The sequence below is a fragment of the Alexandromys fortis genome, unplaced genomic scaffold, assembly GCF_014885135.2.
Source record: "Alexandromys fortis isolate MF-2015 unplaced genomic scaffold, M_Fortis_MF-2015_v1.1 scaffold_159, whole genome shotgun sequence".
NCBI lineage: Eukaryota > Metazoa > Chordata > Mammalia > Rodentia > Cricetidae > Alexandromys > Alexandromys fortis.
This window is the reverse complement of record NW_026068031.1, coordinates 3263794-3275206: the sequence shown is the minus strand read 5'-3', so window position 1 is coordinate 3275206 and position 11413 is coordinate 3263794. Positions and strand designations below refer to the sequence as shown.

General features: G+C 44.2%; 1 protein-coding gene across 5 annotated transcripts in view; it reads left to right on the top strand.

Moving 5' to 3' along the window:
• Positions 1-11413, top strand: part of Arel1 (apoptosis resistant E3 ubiquitin protein ligase 1) — a 50357-nt gene that overhangs the window by 21496 nt on the left and 17448 nt on the right. For 3 of the 5 annotated variants that reach the window (XM_050164571.1, XM_050164566.1, XM_050164570.1), the window contains exons 3-5: positions 5214-5274; positions 6104-6330; positions 8193-8430. In XM_050164571.1, coding sequence (XP_050020528.1) covers positions 5259-5274; positions 6104-6330; positions 8193-8430 — 481 coding nt within the window. In that variant the 5' untranslated portion in view covers positions 5214-5258. Of the gene's footprint in view, positions 1-5167; positions 5275-6103; positions 6331-8192; positions 8431-11413 lie in introns of all 5 variants that reach the window. The other 2 variants (XM_050164569.1, XM_050164567.1) reach the window with 2 other exon arrangements.

Below are 11413 nucleotides of genomic sequence, written 5' to 3'. Positions count from 1 at the left end.
AGAGGGAGAGAGAGAGAGAGAGAGAGAGAGAGAGAGAGAGAGAGAGAGAGAGAGAGGGAGGAGAGAGAGAGTGAGCCCACGGCCCTCCTGTGATCATCTGGTAAATGTGCCAAGCTGAGTGAAATTAGTAATTTGGGATCTAATTGATTTTTCGAGATGGTAATTAAATCTATGCTTTAAAACTGTATTTGGGCTGAGTGTGGTGCACACCTTTAATCCCAGCATTCAGGAAGCAGGGGCAGGCAAACTTTTTGAGTTTGAGGCCAGTCTGGTTGACTTAGTGGTTTTCAGTTCAGTTAGGGCTGAACTGAGATCCTGTCTTAAAACAAACAAATGAAAAACCAAAGAGACAAAACCCCCAAATAAGATAAAACAAAAAGAAATATATTAGGATTAGAAGTGTAGATTAGTTGTAGACCTCTCTTAATGCTTGAAGCCTTGATTTCCATCACAGGACTATAGCAGACAGAACTAAACTGGATCTAAAAGGAAGGCCCACCTGTGAAACTCTAGACCATAGGCATCTGATCGAAGGGATGATACCAGTCTAACCAATACTCTATTCATATTGTTGTGGTTTCTATCTACTGTTACACTGGACGAGGATTTTAGAAACTATTTTTGTATGTTTTGTTATGTATGAATATAGTCATGGGAACCCACCATGTGTGTGAAAGCCCAGGGTTAATAAGGGTCTTTCCTCAATGACTTTTCACCTCTACTTTTCAGTCAGAATTTCTCACTGAACCTGAAGCTTATTATCAATTTGGCTAGGCTGACTGGCCAGTGAGTTTCAGAAATCTGCTTTTCTCTGCCCTGGGCAGGGCTGGGATTTCAGGCTTTTTTGTGTAGGTTCTGGGAACCCAAACTCAGGTCCTTTTACTTGTGCAGCAGGAACCAACTAAGCCATCTTTGGCTCCTCTAGGAGAGGTCTTTGTAGACGAGGCTGGCCTCGAACTCACAGAACTCTGCCCAGCCCATAGGAGAAGTTAAGATTAGATTTTGTCATCTGGATGATGGTAGCACACACCTTTAATCCCATCACTCAGGAGGTAGAGGTTGGTGGATCTCTGTGAGTTCAAGACCAGCCTGGTCGACAAAATGAGTTCCAGGATAGCCAGAGCTGTTACACAGAAAAGCCCCGCCTCAAAATAAATAAAAAACAAAACAAAATCAACCCCCCCCCCGAAAACAACAATTTTTCTCATACTTCCTTGAAATGAAAAATAAAACAGGAATAAAACAGTGTAAATGCCATAGAAGAAAAATTTCAAAGTTAAGCACAAATTCAGAGGTAGGACGAGTTTCTAAATTGAAAATTGGAGATCTTATGCTTGGAGGTTCATGGATGAAAATTGAAAATGAGACGAAAGATAGACAGTGGACATTATTGATTAAATATGTATACATAATACATTTTGATTATATTTGCAGGAGCATGGTCACATTACCAGTGACTATGTCACTGATGAAAATATCTCCTGAAATATTATCTATTAACTACCTTTTAATCCTCAGGAAGGGGTCAGGCCTCCTGAGTTCATCTCCTCTCCGTGATAGAATCTTCATGGGCTCCATCTTATGCAGGTCCTGTGAGTTCCAAAGGGCAGTGGCCGTGTGATATCTGGAAGACAGCATCCCACCCGTTCCTCTCTCTTTGGTTCCTAAATTCTTTGGCTTTCTCTTCTGCAGTGCTCCTTGAGCCTTGACTAGGGTGATAAATGTCCCATTTATTGTTGAGCATTCAGGTCACTGTTTTTATCAGTTTGACCAGCTCTGAGTGTGTGCTTACCCCTGCCCACAGCAAACCCAAAGTTCTCTTAACAACCACAGGTGTCAACAGCAGTAACCTGTGAATATAAACACAGTTCTTTAGAAGGCAATTTAACAGACACATCGTGTCTATTTAGCTCAACAACACAGTAGCTTCTCTGCTGGGGTCTGTGACCTCAATCATGGTTTCTGACCAAGTTTACTGTACCAGGAGATGACTTTTGAAAAAGCACGGAGACAGGACATTTCAGGGTGTGAATGTGTGAGTGTGAGGATCTGCTCTGGGCAGCACAGAATTGATAATGAGGGGAAATGGTGAGTGAGTGTGAGGTGTGGTCAAGGAAAGCAGTGGAGGGTGTAGCAGGACAGACAGGGCGGACAGAACCCTCTGGCTGACGTTGAGGAGAAGCTGTAGAGGATTACAAGTTCACATTGTGACCTCGGGGGAAACTTGGAGAAGGGTGAGTATTTTAGGGAAGGTTTTAAGCTGTGATGTGAGAGTAGGCGATGTTTTCTAAAGGTCAGACTGATGGGCGAGGAGATGACAGAGCGGGTGCCTTACTCATATGTTCTGAGAGGAGGAGAGGCCTTTGGGAAGAGTAGTCGTTGGTACTGGCTTGTGCGCTCTGAGAAGAATTGTGGTAGAGCTGAAGAAATGACTTAGTGGAAAAGGTCTAGGTGATGTAAAAGCTAGCACTAATAATTTGGCTCAGAAATAAGTGACTAGGGAGAAATAATGGCTGAAGATTCAAAAAGACAGAGGTGATTGATTACTGCTGGGGTCACGAGTGGATGTTACGTCTGTGCCATCCCCAGCACCTGATACCATTAAACACTCAGTCTTTGTTGGCTGCTTTGTTTCAATCAGTTTTAACTTCTTATAGACATTATCAGTCACCCACGTTAGAATAGTGTGAAGAGCTCTTTTTGAAGGGTAAGATTTGCTGGTCCAGCGAGAAACCATGTCCTTTGTCATTGCTAATACATTTCTTCTTTTTTTTTTTTTTTTTTTTTTTTTTTTTTTTTTTTTTTTTAGTTTTTCGAGACAGGGTTTCTCTGTAGCTTTTGAGCCTGTCCTGGAACTAGCTCTTGTAGACCAGGCTGGCCTGAACTCACAGAGATCCGCCTGCCTCTGCCTCCCGAGTGCTGGGATTAAAGGCGTGCGCCACCACCGCCTGGCAATACATTTCTTCTTGAAGAACGCTGGGGTCAGTAGAGGGTCCCTGAATTTCCTGTCCGCTCTGAAGCAGAGTTTTGATGCTAGTTCTAGAGATAAGCACCATGAGACTGTGAAAAGTCACTGTGTTCCAGGCATAGTTCCAGCCTAACATGTGTTAGCTTATTTAAATTCCCACAGCACACAAATGTGCAGAGAAGACAACTGGCACTTGGTAAAGAGATGAGATGGCTTGGCCAGGGTCACACTTTGCACCTATGACTCTTAACTCAGGGAACAAGCAGGTGTCTTGTTCCTCTATATTTTACTGTTTGTTACGCTCTCTTGTTTTTGAGTTATCATATGGGGAGTTATCCAAACTCATGCATGCTAAAGGAGATGACACAGAAAATACTAAATTCTAACTTACTACAGCAGCAAAAATTGTGACGCTCAGAGGCAGTGCAGCTCAGACCCCGGCTGCCCCGCGGAGGGAAGGACAGCTGGATAGGAGTTCTCCTGCCCCGTGTCTCAGGCTGTAAGTTTTGTCCAAGGCTCAAGAGGCTTGAGATGCAAGTCTGCCATCAGCCATGTGTGCTTCACTTCTGTCAGCTGCCACAGCTTCCCAAGAGCTGGAGGCTTCACGTGGGGTGGCCGCCAGTTTAGCAGTACCCCGACAGCTAAACTCCCAGTTTGATGCCATAGAACCATCTAGCATAGCCTGTGAGGAACAGAGATGTTTGTAAGTGATATCATGACAACCTTTCTCCATAGAGTCCCCAGAGATGAGCTACTATTTGGAAGGAGGCTCAGCAGTTGTAGTCTCAGGCTTTGAGTCTGCATGCCCTCTCTATGGTAGATTCTTGTGGGAATACCTGAGACTGCACGAGCTGGCAGTTCCAGTGTTCCTTTGTGGGTTTCTCGTCTAGCAGCACTTTAGACCCAGTCTATAGGCATTCCTGTAGAAGTTGAGGTGCTCGTTCCTTAAGTTGCCTACTCTGGGTTCTACTTAATATATTAACAGAGAAACTGGAGAGGGTGTTTTCTGCCTCCATTATGTGCGTGTATATACATGTTTAGTGTGTCCATACATATGTGTGCAGATGCCCTTATACAAGCGTTCAGATGAGGCCAGAAGGTGACACTGAGTGTCTTTCTTGGTTGGGCTTCATTTCACTTTTTGAGACAGCATCTTTCACTGATCTTGGAGCTTAAATTTGCTCTCCTGCTGGCTGACAAGCTCCAGGAATCCTCTCGTGTCTGCTTCTGCCACACCTATTAACAGGCGTCCTGGGGGATCAACCTTGAAGTCCGTCTGTGTGTGGAACAGGCTATTCACCAACTAATGAGCTCCACTAGCACCTCTGGTTTGCGTTTTGAGACAAGGTCTTAAACTGTCAGCCGTCATCCCGTCTCAGCCTCCCAAGTGCTCCAGTCACCCTCTCTCTCAAACACTTGACGCACACTCAGATAGAAAAGCACACAGATGCTTGTTTCCTTCCCCCTTTTAAAAGTTGTTTTGTGCCCTCCAAGATCTGAGCCTAGAAACTTTAGATGTCTTGTGTCTGAGTAGTAAGTGCTGGGTGCTCATGTAGAAATGGGGTTGGCGGAGTAAGTTGAATAACAGTGAAAAATTTCCCTGAAATTCTGACCTTAGTGGGTAGCCTCCTCTCTCCTTTAGTTCCTCTCCCCAGCCTTCTGTTGAACTCATCTTCCCGAGGGCGCATTAGTTTGTGTGATCTGGTAATGTCAGGAATGACTTCTCTGCACCCACTACTCATTATCTGGATGGCCCAGAGTTCATTTAGTTATGTAATGCCCACACGGTGATCATGTTTACTTGTAAAAAAGAATCTTTAATTTATCTAGATGTTTCTACTTGGCTGAATTACTTTCAGAGGGCAAATAACACTCGGGGAAAGTATCCCATTATCTTCTTTCCTTGCACTGGTTAGCACCACTTTGCATGGAAGAAGGAAACTGTCTTGGGAACCCAGAGTCAGAGAAGATGAAAACTGTCTTCTCATTTCATCTTTGTAATTAGCAGGAGGCTGCTTGTGGTGTTCCAGGAGTATCAGTAGATGTAACCTTTGTGGGGAGTGCTATGGCCTTGCCTTAGTTATCTGACATATGGCGCGGGCCCCTGTCAAGCTTGGCAGAGAGGACAGGGATGGTAGGGCGCTAGACTAGAGCTGCTTCACCTAAGCCATGTGCTCTGCTTTATCTGCTCTCTCTGAGGTGACTTTAGAGACTGGAGCCGCACTGAACAGAGTGTCTTTTGCAGTTGCGGCTGTGATCCTCGGCTGTCTGTTGGCATTGAAGAGACCTGATGTTTTACGTCATTGGTAGGTGGTAGAAATTTCTTTTGCTTGTCTTTTGGTTATTGTTGTCTAATTCCTATTTGCCTCCTTATCTCTCCTCCTCCTCCTTGAAAATGGAGCTAGAAATATTTTCACTTGTGCCAAAATTACCTTCCCACAGTTGGCAGAGAAGTTCATTCATTTGGGAAATATGTATTGAGTAATTACAGTCTGTGCCAGACACTGTTTACTGTAAAGTCCAAATCAAGGCAAAAATCTGCCTTTAAGGAACTCACAACATGAAGGGGAAGGTGGGTAAATATAAAGAAGTTAATAAATGCAGAAGTTTGAGGATGCCCAAGAGAAGGAACTCCTAACTGATGGGCTTGCAGAGGCTTTTGCCAAGTGGACAAGAGAACAGAAGGCTTCTAAATGGAGGGAACCAAAAAGCACATTGTTTTGACTGCTTCTGTGAGGGGCGAAACAGGCAGGAAAGGTAGAGGGGGCATTGTATGGGCATCATGGAATAGAACGGGGTTGGCAGACTTTTTGTAAAAGGCAGGAGAGTAAATATGTTCCCATTTTGAAAAACATACAGTAATCTTCCAAAAAAGCAGCCACAGTTTGTTTAGGGCAGGGTGAGGTGATGTCCCAGCATAACTTAATCTACAGAAAGCTGGCATTGTGAGTTGGCTCTGAGTACTGTAGTTACCTACTCCTGGTCTAGAAGTTTCTCTCTTTGCCCAGTATGGTGTTGGTTTTTATAGTCTCGCAGGCTCATCTTGACTTCTTTAAGCTTTGTGAGCTGACCAGTGTGTTCTGTGGGAATTATAATGTGTACCTGGCAGCTGATGTGTGTTTCTCTTTCACATAGGTGGAATCACAGTGTCTGTGGTTGCATTCTTCTTCACAATTAAGTTCCTCTTTGAGCTTGCCGCACGTGTAGTCAGCTTTCTTCAGAATGAAGACCGTGAGCGCCGAGGGGACCGGACTATTTATGACTACGTGCGGGGAAATTACCTGGATCCCCGGTCCTGCAAAGTGTTCTGGGATTGGAAGGACCCCTATGAGGTGGGCCACAGCATGGCCTTCCGAGTGCATGTAAGGGAATGTTTTTGTCTCCATACCCATTGTGGTTTCTGAGTCATTGGCTTCCCAGAGCCCAGTGCTATCTTGGTGGTGCCGGCTAGATGTCAACATTTTCCCTTGTTTTTCAGTCCCTCCCAGGAACTTGGGGATTGTTAATATTTTCCTAGCCTTTTGGTTTACTGGGTACATGGCTTTGATGAAGTGGAAAGCCTAATGTTAGCCTTTTAAATAAGAAGAGCAGTATTGAGGCTGCTTGGATTTGCACTACTATGATGTCAGCACATGGGAGGTGGATGCAAGAGGATCAGGAGTTCAAGGTCATCCTTGTCTACATAGGAATTTCAAAGCCATCCTAAACTGTATGGGACTCTTGACTCAAAAATAAAAGGCCCAAAATAAACATCTTTAATTCCAGCACTCACGAGGCAGAGGCTGGCAGATCTCTGTGAGTTCTAGAGCTATATTGTGTGATCTTGTCTTAAAAGAGGGGACTAGAGGCAAGAAAGAAAAGGGCAGAAGGAAGTGTGGGAGGAGGGGTTGTGGATCAGGAATTAGTAAATCTAGCCTGAAAGCGTAAGCAAGCCCCAGTTCTGTTTCTGTAAATGCTGCTTCCTCCTCTTCTTCCTCCTCTTTTCTTCTTCCTTCTTTCTTTCCTCCTCTTCCTTCTTCTTTATTTTTTTTTTATTTTATTTTTATTTTTTTTTTTTTTTTTGAGACAGGGTCTCACTAGGTAACTCTGACAGTCCTGAAGCATACTGTCTAGACCAGACTGGCTTTGAACACAGATCTGCCTGCCTCTGTCTCCCAGATTCTGGGATTAAAGGTATGTACTGCCTGGCATTGTAAATGCCTTTTAATTGGAACACAGCCATATTCACTTGTCCTTCTGTTGACAGAGGTTTCTGTCCCACCTAGTCTTGTAGCCTTTCAGTCCCAAAGAAACACACAGAGGCCTACATTGATTATAAACTGGTTGGCCCATTAGCTCAGGCTTCTTATTAACTCTTAAATCTTTCATTAACCCATAATTCTTGTCTGTGTTAGCCAGATGGCTTGTTACCTTTTATCAGTGAGGCATTCTCATTTTGCATCCTCTGCGTCTGGGTGACTACTGCAGACTGAGCCTTTCCTCTTCTCAGAATTCTCCTATTCTGGTCAGCCCACCTATACTTCCTGCCTGACTATTGGCCCATCAGCGTTTTATTAAGCCAATACAAGTGACAATATTTAACAATACAGTACAGTACAAATACAAAACAATACAAAGCCACTACAGTACAATCTTTACAGGTTACAAGACCGTCGTCCCACAGCATCCTTCAGCTGCTTTCTCGTTTGCATAATTAGGATAGTTGTCTATGGTCCACAAAGCCGTAAATATTTATTCTCTGGCACCTTACAAAGAACCTTTACAACCCATCCAGCACCTTCTCCACTAGGTAGCATTAAGTTTGGTGTGCGAGCCTGAACCCCTCAACCTTTGCCTGGTGCTTCCTTCCCCCTCGGTGCCAATGCTAGGCGCTGTGCTGCTGGCTACTGCCTTGCATTCGGGTTACCATTATATATTGGTTGTATAACAGTGCCGGGAACACTGAGGCACCATTTATTGTTCAGAAACCTCAAGTTGAAATTGGTGTGTTCTTGACTCGACGGTGTATGCTGCCCTGTCCTCCGAACAGGAAAAGAACTTGTCCATGATTTAATGGTTTTCTTTGCTGTGGGTATGAATTAGCCTCTCACTGTGTCGCTAAAAGCAAACTCAAAGGAACAGGTAGGGACTGGGGTTTCCCAGTGTGACCTTGGCCAACTGCTTCCTCTGCCCCATACTCTGATCACCCCTCATTTTCACTAATGGGTGCCCACTCCCATTGCAGTTGTTCTATAAGAATGGACAGCCTTTCCCCGCCCATCGGCCCGTGGGACTGCGAGTTCACATCTCTCACGTCGAACTAGCAGTGGAAATTCCAGTGACCCAGGAAGTCCTCCAAGAGCCAAATTCCAACGTGGTAAAGGTGGCTTTCACTGTGCGCAAGGCGGGGCGTTACGAGATCACTGTGAAGCTCGGTGGATTAAATGTGGCCTATAGTCCCTACTACAAAATTTTTCAGCCTGGTAGGTCCTTGGTTATTCTTTGTCCTTTTATTTCCCTGTCCCTCCTTTGTGCTTTCTTCTCTTTTCTAGAGGGTATGATGGGATCCGGAGCCCCGGGCCAAGCATGTGCTCTGCCACCGAACAGGACTCCCAGTTCTTTCTTTAAAAAATAACACTGTGAGATTATGTTCACTTAACACAGAATTCATCAATTTAAAATGTAATGGATGCAAAAGCCATTGCTTGGCAGAATTCACCACATTCAGCTTTAGAGGATTTTCATTATGGCTCAAGAAACCCCAGGCCCATTAGCAAGTTTGTTGCCATGTCCCCAACCATAGCCACTAGTCTGTTGCTATGGAATTGCCTTCTCTGGACAGTTCTAGCAGCATAATCATAAAATATGAGGCTTTTTTGACTGATTTGACCTAATGTAAGGTTTATCTATGCCGCATCATGCTTAGTTCTTCATTTCTTTTACTTGACAAGTAATATGCCACATATTATTTGTCTTTTTGTAAGCTGTGCATGTTAGGGTCCGAGAGAAGCCCCCAAGGAAAGACCAACAGCCACATATGCAGTAACAAGAGCACTTCATTAATTCCAATGTTGGAGTGACACATGGTGACCCCCCAAGAAGGTCGCAAGCTCCTTTTAAGCAGAGTTAGGGAAATTCCAGGGAGGAGGGATTAATCTGGGGCTGATTGGTAGAGGAAAGATTAGTCTGGGGGCTGATTGGGGGGAGGTTCCAGCAGCAAGGTAGGGAAAGCTATCTTTAGTTATCAGGAGACTGGGGCACGCCTGCTGAGCCAGCAAAGGGGCTTTGGGGGCCTGCTGAGCTAGCAGAAGGCTGTGGAGTGCCTGCTGATTGGTTGCTCCTAAGTTGTGGTTTTCTTGAGGACTGTCTGTTTAGCTCTGTCCCATTTTAGTGAACCGAAACTAAGGCCTGGTCTCTGTCAGGCTACTAGGACAGCCTGGTCTGCGCACCCCTCTCTACACCCCCCTCCGCCCCAGCCCTCTTAGTGCACATCTAGGTTGTTTCTTCCCACGCTGCTTCCTGACTCACAAGAATAAGAATACTGTAAATGTTCTTTATCTATGTGTCTATCATCTTCCTATCATCTATCTGCCTGTCTATATCTATTCATCCATCCATCCATCCATCCATTTATTGTGTGAGGGGCATATCTAAGCCACAGTGTGCATGTGGAGGTCAGAGGACAATTTGTAGAGTCAGGTCTTTCCTGCTATCATATGGGTTCTGGAGAGCACATTTAGGTCAGCAGGCTTGGAGGCAGTAAGAAAAATAGTAATGCTTTTGCGGTCTTTTTGGCATCTATGCATGGGTCTCTGTGTGGGCATGTGTTTCTATTTCTCAAGGAATAGAATTGCTGAGTAACCAGTCCGACGGGGTCTTAAGGGCCAAAGATATCAGAATAGAAAGGAGAAACATTTTTCTGATTTTTTTTTTTAAAAAGACATTTCCAAGTAAAAGCACCTTGGCCCAAATCCACTGGTACTGTCAATATGTATTTTACTTCCCACTGAAGAGCATCTGCCCATGATTCATGCCCTTATCTGTGCCTTTTCGTCTTCATGCCTTTATGCCAGATAACAAATGCTCACTGAGATTGAGGTCCAAACTGTAATCTCTGGTTCTTAATGTCAGGGTTTAGTGTGTTGGGGTCCTGTCTGTGCTTTATGACCTCCTTGCATTTTTTTTTAAAGATGTTATTAGATATTGTCTAGTTCGGTGTCCATAAAAATGATAGGACCTTGGCTGACTTGTGGAGGCACATCTTAGAGACTGAAGTCTTAGGAAGACTAGTGAGTCTTGCTTGAATGGTCCCTATTCTTTGTCTAGAGCAAAGGAAGACTGAACAAGCCGTCTCTGCATTGCTCAGCCTCCTTTGCCTGAATGCCTCACTCAGACTCTTTGCACCTGAATTGCCACATTCTTCTTGCCACCAATGGGGAACAATTTATATCCTTACATACCATCTCTGTTTTAAATTAAACTTATTTTGAGAATTATATATTCACATGCATGATAAATAAGAGATGAGGTATACCCTAACCTAGTTTTCCAGTGGTGACATCTTTCAGATTGTAGTATATTGGTGATGTAGTGCAATATCACAGTCATGTTTCTGACATTAATACAGTTAGGTACAGAACAAGGCTGGAGAGGTGGCTCCGCGGTTAAGAGCACTGGCTGTTCTTCCAGAGAATCCTGCTTTAATTCCCAGCACCCACATGGTGGCTTACAATCATCTTTTAACTCCAGGCCCAGGGGATCCAACAATCTCTTCTGTCCTCCATGGGTACCAGGCATGCACATGGTGAACAAATATACATTCAGGGAAATCATGCATACACGTAAAATAAAAGTAAAATGTAAAGTTTTAGAAAAAAAGGACAAAGCATTTCTGCCGTTCTCCGGCTCCTCCCTTGTGTTGTCCTTCTGCAGTTCTCTACTCTCACTTCCACAGGCTTGTTCTAAACCCTGGGAAACCAGTAATCTAGTTTCTGTTTCCTTTACAAACACCAGATCCAGTGATCCATGTCAGCAATGATCTGGATCGTGAACGCTCAGAAGGCAGAGGCAGGAGATCAGAAGTTCTAGGTCTTCCTTGGCCAACCTGAGATACACAGACCCTGTCTCAAACCAAAGTCCCAGAACGTTTCTGCACTAGGTCATTTGAAGGGTGTTAGAGAGGGAGACCCACACCGAGCAACTGGTCAAGGCTGGCTGAACTTTTGGAGGTTCATCTAGGTTGTCAGGTATCTCAGTTGTTGTTTTCTCTTTGCGAGTACTGTTCAGTGGTGTGGATATTTGTTTAGCTGTTCACCAGTTGAAGGACACCTGATTGTTTCCTGTTATCAACATAGCTGCTATTAACATTCATGTACATTTTTTTTGTGTGTATGAACAAAAGTTTTTATTTCTCAAGGTAAATACCCTGAAGTGTAATTACCAAGATACTTGATAATCACATCTTTA